Source organism: Xenopus tropicalis, chromosome 8, assembly GCF_000004195.4.
Source record: "Xenopus tropicalis strain Nigerian chromosome 8, UCB_Xtro_10.0, whole genome shotgun sequence".
Taxonomy (NCBI): domain Eukaryota; kingdom Metazoa; phylum Chordata; class Amphibia; order Anura; family Pipidae; genus Xenopus; species Xenopus tropicalis.
The window spans coordinates 138,309,718-138,330,137 of record NC_030684.2 but is presented as its reverse complement, the minus strand read 5'-3'; the positions used below and the strand labels follow the sequence as shown (position 1 = coordinate 138,330,137).

The 20,420-nt window shown below is 48.9% G+C and overlaps 1 protein-coding gene across 2 annotated transcripts; it reads left to right on the top strand.

The window, feature by feature from the left end:
- The first annotated feature begins 23 nt into the window (after positions 1-23).
- Positions 24-20,141, top strand: prune1 (prune exopolyphosphatase 1). Of its 2 annotated transcripts, XM_012969883.3 has the most exons (9): positions 24-160; positions 12,090-12,155; positions 12,336-12,437; positions 12,708-12,913; positions 13,278-13,462; positions 14,133-14,291; positions 14,426-14,520; positions 15,235-15,393; positions 19,491-20,141. In XM_012969883.3, the coding sequence occupies exons 1-9, from the start codon at positions 122-124 to the stop codon at positions 20,031-20,033; spliced, it is 1,554 nt and encodes a 517-aa protein (XP_012825337.1). In that variant the 5' UTR covers positions 24-121; the 3' UTR covers positions 20,034-20,141. The 2 variants fall into 2 exon arrangements, with proteins under 2 accessions (XP_012825337.1, XP_002937310.1); XM_002937264.5 differs by lacking the exon at positions 12,090-12,155 and having other exon boundaries at positions 25-160.
- The last annotated feature ends 279 nt before the right edge of the window (positions 20,142-20,420 follow it).

Below are 20,420 nucleotides of genomic sequence, written 5' to 3'. Positions count from 1 at the left end.
TACAATTCCCAGAATGCCCCGGTGCTCGCTGCGTGTATCAGCGCCTGGGCTGTGTGGGTGAGCCTCACTTACAGCGCCTCAGTGCGAGTGATTGGTCAGCGCTGCGGGACAAGCCGGAGGCATGGAGCACTTTCTGCAGGGTTGCAAGGCAGCTGTACAGGTAAGGGGACCGCTCCAACTAGCCTACCTGGGAGGGGGGAATCAGCTCACAAACTACCCTGCCTGGGGGAACCTGTTCTTCAGTTACCCCGCCTGGGGGCAAATCAGCTCTCACACTTCCCTCTTTGGGGCAGATCCTCCTGCAGGTTGGGGGTGACAGGTCTCAATGAAAGGGGCAGATCCTCCTGCAGGTTGGGGGTGACATGTCTTAATGAGAGGGGCAGATCCTCCTGCAGGTTGGGGGTGACAGGTCTCAATGAAAGGGGCAGATCCTCCTGCAGGTTGGGGGTGACATGTCTTAATGAGAGGGGCAGATCCTCCTGCAGGTTGGGGGTGACAAGTCTCAATGAAAGGGGCAGATCCTCCTGTAGGTTGGGGGTAACATGTCTCAATGGAAGGGGCAGATTCTCCTGCAGGTTGGGGGTAACAGGTCTCAATGGAAGGGGCAAATCCTCCTGCAGGTTGGGGGTAACAGGTCTCAATGGAAGGGGCAAATCCTCCTGCAGGTTGGGGGTAACAGGTCTCAATGGAAGGGGCAAATCCTCCTGCAGGTTGGGGGTGACAGGTCTCAATGGAAGGGGCAGATCCTCCTGCAGGTTGGGGGTGACAGGTCTCAATGAAAGGGGCAGATCCTCCTGCAGGTTGGGGGTGACAGGTCTCAATGGAAGGGGCAGATCCTCCTGCAGGTTGGGGGTGACAGGTCTCAATGAAAGGGGCAGATCCTCCTGCAGGTTGGGGGTGACAGGTCTCAATGGAAGGGGCAGATCCTCCTGCAGGTTGGGGGTGACAGGTCTCAATGAAAGGGGCAGATCCTCCTGCAGGTTGGGGGTGACAGGTCTCAATGAAAGGGGCAGATCCTCCTGCAGGTTGGGGGTGACAGGTCTCAATGAGAGGGGCAGATCCTCCTGTAGGTTGGGGGTGACAGGTCTCAATGAGAGGGGCAGATCCTCCTGTAGGTTGGGGGTAACATGTCTCAATAAGAGGGGCAAATCCTCCTGCAGGTTGGGGGTGATAGGTCTCAATGAAAGGGGCAGATTCTCCTGCAGGTTGGGGGTGACAGGTCTCAATGAAAGGGGCAGATTCTCCTGCAGGTTGGGGGTGACAGGTCTCAATGAAAGGGGCAGATTCTCCTGCAGGTTGGGGGTGACAGGTCTCAATGAAAGGGGCAGATCCTCCTGCAGGTTGGGGGTGATAGGTCTCAATGAAAGGGGCAGATTCTCCTGCAGGTTGGGGGTGACAGGTCTCAATGAAAGGGGCAGATCCTCCTGCAGGTTGGGGGTGACAGGTCTCAATGAAAGGGGCAGACCCTCCGGCAGTTTGGGGGTAACATGTCTTAATGAAAGGGGCAGATTCTCGTGCAGGTTGGGGGTAACATGTCTTAATGAAAGGGGCAGATTCTCCTGCAGGTTGGGGGTAACATGTCTTAATGAAAGGGGCAGACCCTCCTGCAGTTTGGGGGTAATATGTCTTAATGAAAGGGGCAGATTCTCCTGCAGGTTGGGGGTGATAGGTCTCAATGACATGGGCAGATCCTCCTGCAGGTTGGGGGTGACAGGTCTCAGTGAAAGGGGCATATCCTCCTGCAGGTTGGGGGTGACAGGTCTCAGTGAAAGGGGCAGATCCTCCTGCAGGTTGGGGGTGACATGTCTCAATGAAAAGGGCAGATTCTCCTGCAGGTTGGGGGTGACATGTCTCAATGAAAAGGGCAGATCCTCCTGCAGGTTGGGGGTGACATGTCTCAATGAAAAGGGCAGATCCTCCTGCAGGTTGGGGGTGACAGGTCTCAATGAAAAGGGCAGATCCTCCTGCAGGTTGGGGGTGACAGGTCTCAATGAAAGGGGCAGATCCTCCTGCAGGTTGGGGGTGACAGGTCTCAATGAAAGGGGCAGATTCTCCTGCAGGTTGGGGGTGATAGGTCTCAGTGAAAGGGGCAGATCCTCCTGCAGGTTGGGGGTGATAGGTCTCAATGAAAGGGGCAGATCCTTTTGCCGGATGGGGGTGACAGGTCTCAATGAAAGGGGCAGACCCTCCTGCAGGTTGGGGGTGACAGGTCTCAATGAAAGGGGCAGACCCTCCTGCAGGTTGGGGGTGACAGGTCTCAATGAAAGGGGCATTTTTAGCATTGCCCTTAATTCATGCTGGTAACTTTGCCTTTAGCTAAATACCAGCAGCAATAATAATAATAATAATAATAGTAGTAGCTAGTGAGTCTGAGCCGGTGAGTCACGGTCACACTGGGGTATCAGTTGGGGGGGTCACATGCCCGGTGTCTGGGGACTCCCCTGTCACTGTGTGTTGTGGTAAAGCCTATGATGGCAGAACTATTTTTAAACCCGTACGGGGGGAGCCAATCAAAATGCAATGCTAGAGTGGGTGCAGGGAGTGCTGTGTGTTTAGACTGCGGGGCCACGGGTGTATCACTGGGGCTTCCTATTATTTTGTATTAAGGAAGTTTCCCACTAACGGTGATTTGGGGAAAGAGACCCGCGGGCGTTTGTGGCTTTGGTTCAGCCCATTTGGGTTGTTCCATTCTGATACAAAGCGCAGGTTGAATAAACTCTTGCAGCCGTAGGGGCTGTGCCACACGTCCCACTGTCCTGTCTGGAAGCTCAGGGTTAAACTGCTGCTCTTTATCTGTAGCATTCCTTTATCGGCCCTAGAAGCCTGGGGCCCCTGTCGGGCGTATGGGCTCCATCTACACGTGGCTCTCAGCAAAGCTGTGTTTATTCTGCTACAGGGCAATATGTTTGTGTATATACACTCTGCGGGTGTGCCTTATACCTCTTTGTTATTATAGTATATCCCTCACCTGTTCTGTGGCCACTCTGAGTATCACTCATGTGTTATAGGGATAATGTACCCCCTACTGTAAATGATAAGGATATTAGCAGTCACTGAGGGGTTCTGTGCCCATATAAAGGCACAAGGCTGCAGGCTGAGTTATACAGGGAACTCTGAGTATCACTCATGTGTTATAGGGATAATGTACCCCCTACTATAAATGATAAGGATATTAGCAGTCACTGAGGGGTTCTGTGCCCATATAAAGGCACAAGGCTGCAGGCTGAGTTATACAGGGAACTCTGAGTATCACTCATGTATTATAAGGGATAATGTACCCCCTACTGTAAATGATAAGGATATTAGCAGTCACTGAGGGGTTAGTGTGTATATATATATATATATATATATAAGAATATATATATTACAGGTTACTCGTTGCTATAGGGAAATATAGGAAGTTAATGGGTGCAGGTACCCATAGGAGTCATTGTGTTTGTGGTGTCCCAGACGGGTGAGGCCTGGGTGCTGACAGATAAGAGTGTGGAGCCCTTGGTGGGGGTGGGGAAGAGAGAGTGGTAAAGATAATAATGGAGCAGAAGAGAGAGCCCATAAGGGCTCTGGTACACGGGGAGATTAGTCGCCCGCGGCAAAACTCCCTGCTCGCGGGCGACTAATCTCCCCGAGTTGCCTTCCCCCTGCCATCCCACCGGCGAACATGTAAGTCGCCGGCGGGATGGCAGACGCGGCGGCGCTATTTCGCGCAAATCGCCGAAAAAGACTCGCGAGGCTTTTTCGGCGATTTCCCAAAATCGCCCCGCCGCGTCTGCCATCCCGCCGGCGACTTACATGTTCGCCGGTGGGATGGCAGGGGGAAGGCAACTCGGGGAGATTAGTCGCCCGCGAGCAGGGAGTTTTGCCGCGGGCGACTAATCTCCCCGTGTACCAGAGCCCTAAGGCTGTGTGAGAGTGCAGGAATACACACGGGTACAGATAGAATACACAGGGGTAGGAATACACACAGTTGTTGCCCCAGCGAAAGTTCAGGTTCAGCCCCAGGCGCAGTACTAAGGAGACGGCGGTGCATAAAGCCCTTTCTATTTCTAGCTGCCCCGGCTGCCAACTGTCACTGTCACATCGGTGTCTGGTTACTGGGGTCGCTGACCCTGGAAATCTGCTGGAATGCACGCCAGCGACAGTTGGCATCGGAGGGAGTCAAAGATATCAGATATTAGAGTTATTTATCTGCCCGTGGAGACTGCCTGTGGCACTAGGGGGCAAGTTACCCCCCCCCCCAGATTGGGCTTCCCATGTTTGCCTGTGCAGGTAGGTACCATATACACCCCCCCCCGTATGGGGCTTCCCATGTTTGCCTGTGCAGGTAGGTACCATATACACCCCCCCATATGGGGCTTCCCATGTTTGCCTGTGCAGGTAGGTACCATGTACACCCCCCCCCCCCGTATGGGGCTTCCCATGTTTGCCTGCGCAGGTAGGTACCATATACACCCCCCCCCATATGGGGCTTCCCATGTTTGCCTGTGCAGGTAGGTACCATATATACACCCCCGTATGGGGCTTCCCATGTTTGCCTGTGCAGGTAGGTACCATATACACCCCCCCCCGTATGGGGCTTCCCATGTTTGCCTGTGCAGGTAGGTACCATATACACCCCCCGTATGGGGCTTCCCATGTTTGCCTGTGCAGGTAGGTACCATATACACCCCCCCGAATGGGGTTTGCCTGTGCAGGTAGGTACCCTATACACCCCCCCGTATGGGGCTTCCCATGTTTGCCTGTGCAGGTAGGTACCATATACACCCCCCCCCCCGTATGGGGCTTCACATGTTTGCCTGTGCAGGTAGGTACCCTATACACCCCCCCGTATGGGGCTTCCCATGTTTGCCTGTGCAGGTAGGTACCATATACACCCCCCCCCCGAATGGAGTTTGCCTGTGCAGGTAGGTACCCTATACACCCCCCCCGTATGGGGCTTCCCATGTTTGCCTGTGCAGGTAGGTACCATATACACCCCCCCCCCGTATGGGGCTTCACATGTTTGCCTGTGCAGGTAGGTACCATATACAACCCCCCCGAATGGGGTTTGCATGTGCAGGTAGGTACCCTATACACCCCCCCGAATGGGGTTTGCCTGTGCAGGTAGGTACCCTATACACACACCCCCCGTATGGGGCTTCCCATGTTTGCCTGTGCAGGTAGGTACCATATACACACACCCCCCGTATGGGGCTTCCCATGTTTGCCTGTGCAGGTAGGTACCATATACACCCCCCCCCCGAATGGGGTTTGCCTGTGCAGGTAGGTACCCTATACACCCCCCCGAATAGGGTTTGCCTGTGCAGGTAGGTACCCTATACACCCCCCCGTATGGGGCTTCCCATGTTTGCCTGTGCAGGTAGGTACCATATACACCCCCCCCCCGTATGGGGCTTCACATGTTTGCCTGTGCAGGTAGGTACCATATACAACCCCCCGAATGGGGTTTGCATGTGCAGGTAGGTACCCTATACACACACCCCCCGTATGGGGCTTCCCATGTTTGCCTGTGCAGGTAGGTACCATATACACACCCCCCCCGTATGGGGCTTCCCATGTTTGCCTGTGCAGGTAGGTACCATATACACCCCCCCCGAATGGGGTTTGCCTGTGCAGGTAGGTACCTTATACACCCCCCCCGAATAGGGTTTGCCTGTGCAGGTAGGTACCCTATACACCCCCCCGTATGGGGCTTCCCATGTTTGCCTGTGCAGGTAGGTACCATATACATCCCCCCCCGTATGGGGCTTCCCATGTTTGCCTGTGCAGGTAGGTACCATATACACCCCCCCCCGTATGGGGCTTCCCATGTTTGCCTGTGCAGGTAGGTACCCTATACACCCCCCCCCGTATGGGGCTTCCCATGTTTGCCTGTGCAGGTAGGTACCATATACAACCCCCCCAATGGGGTTTGCCTGTGCAGGTAGGTACCCTATACACCCCCCCGTATGGGGCTTCCCATGTTTGCCTGTGCAGTTAGGTACCCTATACACCCCCCCCCCCCCCCCGTATGGGGCTTCACATGTTTGCCTGTGTAGGTAGGTACCATATACAACCCCCCTGAATGGGGTTTGCCTGTGCAGGTAGGTACCCTATACACCCCCCCGTATGGGGCTTCCCATGTTTGCCTGTGCAGGTAGGTACCATATACACCCCCCCGAATGGGGTTTGCCTGTGCAGGTAGGTACCCTATACACCCCCCCCCCCGAATAGGGTTTGCCTGTGCAGGTAGGTACCCTATACACCCCCCCCCCGAATAGGGTTTGCCTGTGCAGGTAGGTACCCTATACACCCCCCCGTATGGGGCTTCCCTTGTTTGCCTGTGCAGGTAGGTACCATATACACCCCCCCCGTATGCTGCAGAGTGAGCGTATAATGTAGGGGGGTACTACGGGCGCCCAAGAAGTAGGTCGCGCGGCTGCGTCCCGGGGCTCCCTGAGAACCAACCATTCATAAATCACATCTGCCCGCTGCAGCCTTGTTAGTGCCAATCAGATGGAACATATTCCCCTACCTGGGGGGGGCCAATCCTCTGCCTGCGGATGGAATTAAAGGGAAAGTGCGCTCTAAAGGGAATGTGGGGAAATAGGATTTTTATATAAGGATATTCACAGATAGCTGGGGCCCCTTGCCTATTAGTTAGTAGGGCCCCGCCCCTAGGGAACCTGGTTTGTTGCCTTGCTGGTCACTAAGGTTTCCTAGGTATTGGGCCCTGGCAACCAAGACTAAGGGGCCGATTCATTAAAACACGAGTTTGAATCCCGAATGGGAAATATTTGGATTGGATACGATAATTTCTTAAGATCGCAAATATCACGAATATGCTTACGGAAAAATCGTATTGGTCACGATAATATCGTATTGGCGATCCGAAAGTCACAAAATTTTCGTACCGAACCATTGCAAACAGCAATTGTTCGCGCAAGCGTCCAAAAAAGTTGCGCAAGCGTCCAAAAAAGTTGCGCAAGCATACGAAAAAAACGGCGAAAATACGCTCGGAGCGTTCGTAGCTTAATAAATCTCCCCCTAAGACTAGACTGGCCCAATGGAACACACCACTCTGCTTCTTTTGTGGTGCATGAATTGGCCCATTGTGCCTGCCGTACAGTTGGCCCCCCTGCATTGTATATAGAGAATTGAAGTGACGCACCGTGACGCAGGTTTTACCGTAAGCGTTAGGGCAGGACTGCGCAATGGTGGCACCGCTGGACTTTGGATCCATTAACGGCGCTCAAGATAAAGGAGACTGTTGTTTGGCCAAAAGGAGAGCAATTGTGCAGAAAATCCGAATAAAATGAAATTGTGTGCACAAGCAATAGCCCGGAGAGGCGTAATTGGCTCTTAGCGCCGCGTCTGCCGTTACCCGGCAAATCCAGCGCCGTGTTGGGAAAAGCCTTTCACTGTTTGTCTTAGAAATTACGTGGGCAAATATTCCTGTCATTGCACAGATGCTTCTACCTGCCCTGCAGCACTTCCACTATAGGGAGAATTCTCTTATTCTGGGCTTCTGATATCCTTATCATTTACAGTAGGGGGTACATTATCCCTTATAATACATGAGTGATACTCAGAGTTCCCTGTATAACTCAGCCTGCAGCCTTGTGCCTTTATATGGGCACAGAACCCCTCAGTGACTGCTAATATCCTTATCATTTACAGTAGGGGGTACATTATCCCTTATAATACATGAGTGATACTCAGAGTTCCCTGTATAACTCAGCCTGCAGCCTTGTGCCTTTATATGGGGGGCACAGAACCCCTCAGTGACTGCTAATATCCTTATCATTTACAGTAGGGGGTACATTATCCCTTATAATACATGAGTGATACTCAGAGTTCCCTGTATAACTCAGCCTGCAGCCTTGTGCCTTTATATGGGCACAGAACCCCTCAGTGACTGCTAATATCCTTATCATTTACAGTAGGGGGTACATTATCCCTTATAATACATGAGTGATACTCAGAGTTCCCTGTATAACTCAGCCTGCAGCCTTGTGCCTTTATATGGGGGGCACAGAACCCCTCAGTGACTGCTAATATCCTTATCATTTACAGTAGGGGGTACATTATCCCTTATAATACATGAGTGATACTCAGAGTTCCCTGTATAACTCAGCCTGCAGCCTTGTGCCTTTATATGGGCACAGAACCCCTCAGTGACTGCTAATATCCTTATCATTTACAGTAGGGGGTACATTATCCCTTATAATACATGAGTGATACTCAGAGTTCCCTGTATAACTCAGCCTGCAGCCTTGTGCCTTTATATGGGCACAGAACCCCTCAGTGACTGCTAATATCCTTATCATTTACAGTGGGGGGTACGTTACCCCGTATAATCCATGAGTTGTACTGACAGCAGTCGGAGCGCATACAGTGAGTGCCGCTGTGCGTATCGCGCTGCTATTTTAGTAGTGACTATAATGGGAATAAGTAATCCCTGATCATATTTCACTTTCCGTCCCAACCCCCCGGAATATTTAGTATGTAGAACAGGGAATAATGGAAGAGGATCTGTTTATGGCTCATACACCCAGAGGCCTGTGCCAGAGTAATATCCTTTGCTGCCCCTCCCTTACCCCCTAGCCGGTACATTACATAGAGAATACGGCCCTTCTGGGCACAGTGTCTTAGAGAAGCTTTTCAAGCACATAATTGACCTGAGGCTAATTAGCTGTCCCTATAACGACCTCGGGCTAATTGGCTGTCCCTATAATGACCTCAGGCATTAGCTCCGCCCCTATCAGACAAGCAGGGTGTTCGTTCTAATGCCTGTGGTGCCCAGTGGAAAGCAGATTGAGCTAAAGTGCCCGGCTCCTTATTCATATCCATTAATGCAGGTAGTCGGGGACACAGGACTAATGGCTTCTCCCAGACCAATGGGCTGTGCAATTTATCGGCCATATGGTGTTTTCCTTTTTTTTTTTTTTCCTGCATTCCCTTTATAAACATAGTGTCCGTGTCTATGTGCCATCTGGGTGCCAGGCAGCTGTGCCGTATCTTGGGAACCCAACCAACCTCACTGGGAGCTCATAATAATCTGCAGCACTTGCACTCCTTGGGCAATCGGGGACAACTGGATCTCTGGGGCAAATGTATCTGCCCCAGGTTCTACTTGAGGGAGTGACCAACTGAAGGCTTGGAGAATTTATCATTCTATATAAAGATGGTTTCCTTTTGGGGAGGCTGAGGCCTCCTAAGTCTCCATCATTCTCCATCATATGTTCTTTTCAGCGAAATGCAAAGAAGCCACCCCGCGTAACATGAGCTTTAGGCCAAAAATTAGGGATAAACCAGGTCCATCAACTTTTGTATTTGACAGAGTACTGAATCCACCCAAAAGATGAAGCTTGTTGAGATAATGGGGTTCATAGGGGCCTGCTGGTAAATGGAGACTCAGGAGCCATAACCTGAGCAGGTCCAATCAGGTAGACCCTCTCTTTACCTTCATATCTATACCTTGGGCCTTCAACCTGCAAGAGGAAGCTTGTTAAGATAATGGGGTTCATAGGGGACAGCTGGGAGATCAAGGCTCAGGACCCATGACCATATCCAAAAACTAGAGACCTGAGCAGGTCCAGTCAGGCCTTCAGCCTGCAGGAGGAAGCTTGTTGAGATAATGGGGTTCATAGGGGACAGCTGGGAGATGGAGGCTCAGGACCCATGACCATATCCAAAAACTAGAGACCTGAGCAGGTCCAGTCAGGTCTTCAGCCTGCAAGATGAAGCTTGTTGAGATAATGGGGTTCATATGGGACAGCAGGGAGATGGAGGCTCAGGACCCATGACCATATCCAAAAACTAGAGACCTGAGCAGGTCCAGTCAGCTAGACCCTTTTCTTGACCTTCACATCTATACCTTGGGCCTTCAACCTGTCGGAGGAAGCTTGTTGAGATAATGGGGTTTATAGGGGCCTGCTGTAGATGGAGACTAGAGACCTGAGCAGGTCCAATCAGGTAGACTCTCTCCTGACCTTCATATCAATACCTGGGGCCTTCAGCCTGTAAGAGGAAGCTTGTTGAGATTACATTACATTAACATTTATTTATAAAGCGCCAACATATTCCGCAGCGCTGTACAATAAGTGGGTTACATACATTGGGCATACAGAGTAACATATAAAGCAATCAATAACCGATACAAGAGGTGAAGAGGGCCCTGCCCAAAAGAGCTTACACTCTACAAGGAGAAAGGGTTGAGACACAAGGTGTGGGAATGGGCATGACCAGAGTTGTGAGAGGTGGGGCACAGGGTATTGCTAAACTAGATTAGGGTAAGCCTCTCTAAATAAATGTGTTTTTAGAGATTTCTTGAAGGCAGAGAGATTGGGAGAAAGTCTGACAGTTTGTGGGAGTGAATTCCAGAGAAGGGGGGGCAGCCCTTGCAAAGTCTTGAATGCGAGTGTGTGAGGAGGGAATGAGAGAGGAGTTGGGGAGCAGGTCAGTAGAGGAGCGTAACAAGCGGGTTGGATGGTACCTAGAGATGAGTTCAGAAATGTAGGGTGGGGCAGAGTTATGGACTGCTTTAAATGTGAGGGTCAATAGCTTGAATTTTATCCTGGATGGTAGGGGAAGCCAGTGCAGGGATTGGCAGAGCGGCATGGCAGAGGAGGAGCGGTTGGAGAGGTGTATGAGCCTGGCAGCAGTATTCATTATGGACTGGAGAGGGGACAGTCTTTGGAGGGGAGATAATGGGGTTCATAGGGGCCTGCCGTAGATGGAGACTCAGGACAAATGAGTATATCCAAAAACTAGAGACCTGAGCAGGTCCAATCAGGTAGACCCTCTCCTGACATTCACATGGCCTTCAACCTGGATTTTCCCCAATAAATCTCACTGGGTCATGCCTGGTTCTGGTTGACTAGATGCATTCCCAACCACAACTTAACCTGGACCTGCCTACCTAGTTTTCCCATGCTTCGTCTTAATCCTGACCTGAAATCATGTAAAGCACAAGTGACATCACTGGAGTAGGCAGTAACCAGGTTACAGCACAGAGTAGAGGGCAGATTCCCCCCAGATTAGAGCCCGCACTTTACCCATGTACCAACGGATTGCCCAGATGGGCAGGGAATCAGGGACTTTCTTCCTTAGACCCAACCACTTTGCAGGTACCTGGTCAAATGCAGGAAGTCATAGCATTGTTACCCATAAGAGACCTGGTCTGAGGGAAGTAGAGGGGGGCAGGTGATGCAGAAGAGACCACTTTGAGGCATGGGGCAATTACTGCCTTCAAAATCTCTGCATTTTTATGGGGAACCCATAGGAACCTGCTGCAGGCTCCATATCAGTATAGGCCCATGATTGGCTTCTCCTTATCTCAGTCAGAGCCACATGCTGTATAGGTTGGGGCTGAGCTGGGGGGGTGGGGGACCATTAACTGGGGAGTGCAGGTAAGTGCTTTTTTATTACAGGATACTTATGGGGGGGCAAGTGTAAGTCCTGTGTGTTTAGTTAATGGGGGCCCTAGGTACGTCTATTACCGTGCAGTTGTGTTGATGTAGTGATACTTTATTGCTCTCTTTGCCTCATTGCCCAGATATAGATTGTGTGTATGTGGGCAGCTGATAATGGGCATCTACACGTGATTGGCACGTGGGGGGGGTACGTGACTTCCCTATGGCTGATTGCAGAGGGTTAAGTAGCAGCGGTGGCTGTAAATTCATAGAGCTACCTCTATAGTTGCCATTGGATTCTACCTCCCGTCAGAGAGAGAAAAGGATGGCTGTTGTAGATTCCCACCTTAAGACCAATTGCATAGGTGCCCCAATGGTCCTAGCCTGTTGGTTTGCCCCAATCTGTTAGCCTTGGGGGGGGGGGGGAGTACAAAGGAACTGCTGCTTCTGAGCATCCAATCAGATTGGATGGCAGAACCGTCGGTAATAAGGGCACCCCCAGAGGATATTGGCAGTCACTGCAATTCCATTTACACATTACTATAACCCCAGGGAAATCCACAATGGAAACTTACACTTTCTACCAATTAAGTTCCCCTTTAACAGAACACGAGTTAGGCTCGTTAGAACCAGGAACTGTGTAATATTTCTGTTTTTTTCTACCCATTTTCCTGTCCTGTCCTTCTTGTCGTGCAGATTGTGGGAAAGGCTGCATTCCACTGGGGGAAAGGTAGATATTTAGCCAGACCCCGGGCGCCCTTAGTAAGTATTGTACCGTGTAACTGCTGTATGCACCTCCCTGCACAGCAGCACTCACCTGTGTATCTAGATCTACTGCCATACCCATTGTACCAGCTTTGCCCCTCCTATGGGGCATTATCAGGGAGCACAACAGTAGCTGCATGTCCCCTTTTAAGGCCAGTCCTGTTTGCTCTTTTACAGAATATCCCTGAAGCTCTCGACTTCCATGTGGTTCTGGGGAATGAAGCCTGCGATCTGGATTCTATGGTCTCCGCCATTTCTTTAGCCTACTACCTGGCAAAGGTAACTCGCTACACAGATTTGTCCTTTTTATGTATGTGTTATAGTCACGTCTATCTATGTTTCTTCCAGTGTATTAGACTCACTTTTCATAACCTGAAAATGTCCACAGGCTGCTGTGTTGTATTATTATCCTCAGCCTGCAGATGGCGCTGGTGTACCCCAGCCTTATACCTGTCTGTGGGGGAAAACCTGCTTAATGCATGGTCCAGGGCTGTAAATTCTACATGAGAATGGGGGTCACCTGCTCACATACCTATATTGCTGCTTCAGACCTCTACTAGTAAGAACCTAGCATATCTCCCTGTCCTGAACATCCAACGGGAGGATTTCCCACTGCGCACGGAAAGTACCTACTTCTTGAAGCAGAATGGGATCCCGGAGGGGCACCTCATCTTCCGAAACGAAATCGATCTCCAGACCCTCTATGAATCTGGGCATCTGGTGCTCACACTCGTGGATCACAATGTGTTACCCAGGCAAGTGGGCTCTTTTGTACTTCTAATATCCTTATCATTTACAGTAGGGGGTACATTATCCCTTATAATACATGAGTGATACTCAGAGTTCCCTGTATAACTCAGCCTGCAGCCTTGTGCCTTTATATGGGCACAGAACCCCTCAGTGACTGCTAATATCCTTATCATTTACAGTAGGGGGTACATTATCCCTTATAATACATGAGTGATACTCAGAGTTCCCTGTATAACTCAGCCTGCAGCCTTGTGCCTTTATATGGGCACAGAACCCCTCAGTGACTGCTAATATCCTTATCATTTACAGTAGGGGGTACATTATCCCTATCTCATATAATACATAGAGATTTGGGTTTGTTTCTGACAGGGGAGACTCCTATCTGGAAGACGTAGTGGCCGAGGTTATAGATCACCGCCACCTTGAGAGACCGGCTGCCCTCAACTGCAAAGTCACGTCGGAGCTGGTGGGATCCTGCACTACGTTAGTAGCGGAGAAGATTATTCACGGGGCCCCAGAAATCTTGGACTTGCAGTTGGCCTCTTTGTTACGAGGTAAGGGAATGCTCTGGGCTGGAAAATAAAGCGCTGAACCCAATTCAATTCAGAACATTTGGATTGGCAAGCTACTATGTTATAAAATGGCCTATTTTTGGCAACTTTTCAGTTGGTCTTCATTATTTATTTTCTATAGTTTTTGAATTATTTGCCTTCATCTTCTGACTCTTTCCAGCTTTCAAATGGGGGGGGGGGTCAGTGACCCCGGCAGCCAAACACTATTGCTCTGTGAGGCTGCAGTTTTATTGTTATTTTTTATTACTTATCTTCCTATTTATGCCCTCTACTATTCATATTCCCATATCTTTCAAACCACTGCCTGGTTGCTAGGTTAAATTGGACCCTAGCAACCAGATAGCTGCTGAAATTCAAAACTGGAGAGCTGCAGAACAACAAGCTAAATAATTAAAAAATGGCAAGTAATAAAAATGAAGACCAATTGCAAATAGCACTCTCTGCATCATACTAAAAGTTAATATAAAGGTGAAAACCCCTTAAGATACCCCAATATGCTATGAAATCTGCCCCCGATGACTTCTATACCCCACAGGCTACAGACTGTAGGGACATAAGCATGGGTGGGGGGTATTTAGGGGAATGCCTTGCCTATGGCGGTACCAATGTCTGACTGCATTTACACAATCATGTTTTCTGGTCTCTCCCCCAGATACCATTGTCCTGGACTGTATCAATATGGCGCCCGCGGCTGGCAAAGTGACCCCCAAAGATACCGAGTATGTTACAACGCTGGAGTCGATGTTCCCCAGTCTCCCCCCTAGGGGCACTGTGTTTGATTCTCTGCAGAAAGCCAAGTTTGATGTATCAGGTATGTTCCTGCAAAACGACGCTTGCTCCAAAGAGCAACAATATGGCTGCCCTCACTTACCTGCATAGTTACGGGATATGCAGAAGGTCCTCAAACTCTCAGTGCCTCAGTGTCCTGCTGTATGTCTTGCCCAGGTCTCACTACCGATCAGATGCTGAGGAAGGACCTGAAGGTGCTGGTCAGTCGGGATATCAGTCTCGCCATCAGCGCCCTGTACATGAAGTTAGAGGTAAGTCTCCACCCACAGGTCACATGATCATTTAAAGGGGTAGCTCACCTTTATATTATAGAATGGACAATTCTAAGCAACTTTTCGATTGGTCTTCATTTTTGATCTTTTATAGTTTTTGAATTATTTGCCTTCTTCTCCTGCCTCTTTGCAGCTTTCAAATGGGGGTCGCTGACCCCGGCAGCCAAAAAACAGTTGTTCTGCAGGGCTCCAATTTTTATCTTTCTATTCAGCCCCTTTCCTAATCATATATCAGTCACTTTCTTAAACCATTCCCTGGTTACTAAGACAAATTGGACCCTAGCAACCGGATAACTGCTGAAATTCCAAATGGGGTAGCTGGGAGAAATTATTTAAAAAATGAAGACCAATTGCAAATTGTCTCAGAATAGCACTCTCTACATCATACTCAAAGTTAACTCAGAGGTGAACCCCCTCCCCCTTTAAAGGTACAGTCTGCCCAAAGCAATAGAAGAAAATGTACTTTTCCTGTAGGAAAATCTCACCCGTAGACTTCAGCGACCCCTAGTGGTCAGTTGCTTATTGACATTTAGAAAGCGATAACTTTCAAGCTGGGGATAAAGCAACTAGGCCCGTAGTAGCAGGGAGTAGTACCATGTCGGCACAGAATATTCCTTCTCTGTATATTTATACATGGTCCAAATGGGCAAAAGGCATTGTCATGGTAACGCCACTGTTTTTTCTCCTTTGCAGGACTTCATGCAGAAGGAGGATATCGAATCTGACCTGTGTTCATTCTGCCGGAGGCATCACTACAATGTTTTGGTTGCCATGGCGATTACTTTTAATAGGGAGAACGAACCCATGAGGCAGATCGCGGTGTACAGCCAGAAGGAGGGGCTTAGACGAGTGGTAAGTCTGGCGCTGAGATTCCTTTGCGCCTGTGCAGGGTGCAGTTTAACCAAACCAAGTATGGGAGGGGGGAAATAAACACTCCTAGGTGGCCTACACTTTATTTCAGGGGTCGTCAGTGGAGGGGAGCGCCCCCTAGTGTGGAACTTAGGTACTAATTACTAAGGGCCGCCCCCTGGGATCATATAATTCACAGTGCACACAAACAAGCCAAGGCACACATACATGCTAGGCCCCATCAGCCAATGAATGGGCAGAGTTCTGCCTTTTACTCCCACACTACTTCCTGTTACACAGAGCTGCATCACTTCCTGTCAGCTGATCTCTGAGGGAGCACACAGCCATCACAAAATGGCGGCTCAAGGGAAAGGATGTAAAAGGGCAATATTTACTGATATATATATTCCAGTTTGGGGAGATTCTTTAATAGGCCACTTAACATAATATAAACTATCAGTATTCATTCTGGGGGTATAGTTTTCCTTTAAAGGGAAATAAGTGGCCAATGAAATCAATGGAATCTGCTTTATTAAGGAACAAACACAACACTAGGTGGCGCTCTCTATATAGACTTCTTTCAAGGAAGAGCTGTGTAACGAACCTGAGGGTGACTGGACTCTGAAAGCGCAAAGCCATTTTGCACCCTGCTGTGCTTAGTGAGCACCCACACTACCTTCATAGGGACCAACTGCATGGCTGGCAGGACACTGTACAGACTCACAGCTGCACCGTGTATTCCATTCTGCTAGGTACAGTATTATATACTGTATAAAGTGATAGGGATATATGGACTATATAGTAGGTTGTAGTTCAACTACATCAGGAGAGCTGCTGCCTGCCAATCCCTGCTCTGGGCCCTTTAGCAGGCAGTAAAAGGAAAGTGTTGGTGTAAATGTTCCTTTAAAGTCCCTCTGATCCTGTCACTGATTAACTTGGCCTGCGGTTTAAAGTCTAGTGCCTGAGAAACGTGATCTCGCCCCGGGGCAGATCCCAGTAATCAAGGAGCAATCGGGTCGGGCAGTTGGCGCGGGTAAGGAGCAACATCTCATCGGCCATTTGGGGCCCTGGGGAGCTAGGGGTTAATGTTACCCAGACTGTCACTGCTCTATTTTACACTATTTAGGTGATTTACCCCCATTTTGGCAATTTGTTTATGATCCATATCGCTCCTGCCATTAACCCATTCACTACCTGCAGTATATTCTCAGATACAGGGAAGGGAGCTGTGTTGCTTGTGGCTTTTCAACATGTTTTTTCTTATTGGTCACCAGGAAACATACGACCGGCCAGTTAGGCTTTCTATGGGATTTCAGGTTTTCACGGTGCCGGCGTTACTTGCCGGTTCTGCATCTGGGACCTCAGGTTCTTTAGTTTGTCAACAAACAAATCCGCTGTATTGCACAGAGCTTATCTTGGTAAATTATGTCTAAAAGCGCAGAAACTGGGACTTTACTTGTCCTTTAATCTTAGTTTTGGTAATTGAATTGGAATTAACGAAGCTAAAAGTAACCAAATCCCTACAGACCCAGTAGTGTATTTTGTAGCAGGATCTCTGGGTAGTAGCGCTGAAAATCACCCTGACGGGGGTATATTTCTAATGTATGATTTACCCTGTCTATGGGCAGTTTTATGCTTCACTTGTATTCCTTACATTTTCTACGTATTTGGTATTTATTTCCTGTTCTTTCCTGGTACTAGCACTGCGTTCTGCTGTGCCACTGGGATTTATCCTGCTGTGTGTTCTGGGGTATTATACATGGAATTGGCACTGTATTTATCCTGCTGTGGGTTCTGGGGTATTATACATGGAATTGGCACTGTATTTATCCTGCTGTGGGTTCTGGGGTATTATACATGGAACTGGCACTGTATTTATCCTGCTGTGGGTTCTGGGGTATTATACATGGAATTGGCACTGTATTTATCCTGCTGTGGGTTCTGGGGTATTATACATGGAATTGGCACTGTATTTATCCTGCTGTGGGTTCTGGGGTATTATACATGGAATTGGCACTGTATTTATCCCGCTGTGGGTTCTGGGGTATTATACATGGAATTGGCACTGTATTTATCCCGCTGTGGGTTCTGGGGTATTATACATGGAATTGGCACTGTATTTATCCTGCTGTGGGTTCTGGGGTATTATACATGGAATTGGCACTGTATTTATCCTGCTGTGGGTTCTGGGTATTATACATGGAATTGGCACTGTATTTATCCTGCTGTGGGTTCTGGGGTATTATACATGGAATTGGCACTGTATTTATCTTGCTGTGGGTCTGGGTATACATGGAATGGCACTGTATTATCCTGCTGTGGGTTCTGGGGTATTATACATGAATTGGCGCTGTATTTATCCTGCTGTGGGTTCTGGGGTATTATACATGGAATTGGCACTGTATTTATCCTGCTGTGGGTTCTGGGGTATTATACATGGAATTGGCACTGTATTTATCCTGCTGTGGGTTCTGGGGTATTATACATGGAATTGGCACTGTATTAATCCTGCTGTGGGTTCTGGGGTATTATACATGAATTGGCACTGTATTTATCCTGCTGTGGGTTCTGGGATATTATACATGGAATTGGCACTGTATTTATCCTGCTGTGGGTTCTGGGGTATTATACATGGAATTGGCACTGTATTTATCCTGCTGTGGGTTCTGGGGTATTATACATGGAATTGGGCACTGTATTTATCCTGCTGTGGGTTCTGGGGTATTATACATGGAATTGGCACTGTATTTATCCTGCTGTGGGTTCTGGGGTATTATACATGGAATTGGCGCTGTATTTATCCTGCTGTGGGTTCTGGGGTATTATACATGGAATTGGCGCTGTATTTATCCTGCTGTGGGTTCTGGGGTATTATACATGGAATTGGCACTGTATTTATCCTGCTGTGGGTTCTGGGGTATTATACATGGAATTGGCACTGTATTTATCCTGCTGTGGGTTCTGGGGTATTATACATGTATATGGCACTGTATTTATCCTGCTGTGGGTTCTGGTGTATTATACATGGAATTGGCGCTGTATTTATCCTGCTGTGGGTTCTGGGGTATTATACATGGAATTGGCACTGTATTTATCCCGCTGTGGGTTCTGGGGTATTATACATGGAATTGGCACTGTATTTATCCCGCTGTGGGTTCTGGGGTATTATACATGGAATTGGCACTGTATTTATCCTGCTGTGGGTTCTGGGATATTATACATGGAATTGGCGCTGTATTTATCCTGCTGTGGGTTCTGGGGTATTATACATGGAATTGGCGCTGTATTTATCCCGCTGTGGGTTCTGGGGTATTATACATGGAATTGGCACTGTATTTATCCTGCTGTGGGTTCTGGGATATTATACATGGAATTGGCGCTGTATTTATCCTGCTGTGGGTTCTGGGGTATTATACATGGAATTGGCGCTGTATTTATCCCGCTGTGGGTTCTGGGGTATTATACATGGAATTGGCACTGTATTTATCCCGCTGTGGGTTCTGGGGTATTATACATGGAATTGGCACTGTATTTATCCCGCTGTGGGTTCTGGGGTATTATACATGGAATTGGCACTGTATTTATCCTGCTGTGGGTTCTGGGATATTATACATGGAATTGGCACTGTATTTATCCTGCTGTGGGTTCTGGGGTATTATACATGGAATTGGCGCTGTATTTATCCTGCTGTGGGTTCTGGGGTATTATACATGGAATTGGCACTGTATTTATCCTGCTGTTGGTTCTGGGGTATTATACATGGAATTGGCACTGTATTTATCCTGCCGTGGGTTCTTGGTTATTATACATTAAATTGGCACTGTATTAATCCAGCCATGTATTCTGGGGTACAGTTGGTAGGGCATAGAAGTGGAGTGGTGGGGAGTAGTGGATTTTTATAAAGCAGGATGAGCCTTGTTTAAAGGTAATGGGTATGTTTATTTTAAGTGCCAATCAGCTGTCACGCATTCGCACGAGTGATCACAGGTGCCACAACAACCAATGGGGAATCACATAGTAAGTTAGGGGCAAAGTGCCCAATACCTGTTTATGTGCCAGTGTACCAGCGTGCCAGTGTAACACACTTCTGCTTCCTATAGGTGTGCAAAGCCTTGCAGCAAGCTACCAACCCACCCCTCGACCTGACCGCCATAGCCTGCCCTCCGTGTCCCAGTACCACCACTTACCAACAAGGCAACACCGCTGCGTCCCGCAAAAAGGTCCTCCCCATCCTGAAAGATTTCCTGAGGAAGAGAGACCTGGAGGAGAGCTCCCCGATATCCATGCAGTCCTTGGAGAACCCGGAGACATCCAATGATTTCTCTGGCTTCAGGGAAAGGACCGGCGACGACAACTTGGAGGGCGGAGAGTTGTTTGGGGATTGTGGGGAGCAGCCGGAAGGCCAAGATGGTTGCCCTGGAGAAGAGCAAAGGAGCAAAGGATTTATTGGCACTTACAGGACACAACTGGACGACGGCTTAGAGGACGAGCGCTCCTTTCCCCCAACGCCTATGAACAGTCTGGTGGAAGGCTGCCCCCTCGACAGGGGTCTCCCAAAACTGACGGCGGAAGCCATTCTAGAAAGGTTCAGCCATATAACTGCTATAGATTCCGAGAGCCAATCAGGGGGCGAAAAGAAATGACCAGATAAGCATTTTTATTCCATTGCATTAATAATAATATTAATAATAATAATGATGATTTCTTAGCTTTGCCTTTTAATGAAGAGCAATAAAATGTTATTATCTACAGGAAACGGAAATAATAGGTAGGAAATGCCAAATTCTCCTTTAATAAGGGACATTGTGATTCTAGCTAATGCATTAAGGGTACCATATACCTATACTACAACTCCCAGCATGCCCTGAACGCCGTCGGTAGTTCACAACCGCTGGAAGGATTGGAAGCAGCCGTCCTCTCGCGCAGACTGTTAACCTTTCTTTTGAGTACTGTTTTGCCAATTGTATGACCTACCTCATGTCTGTCCGTGTGTTATCAACGAGCTCCTCCCACTAAAACACGCCCCCCCC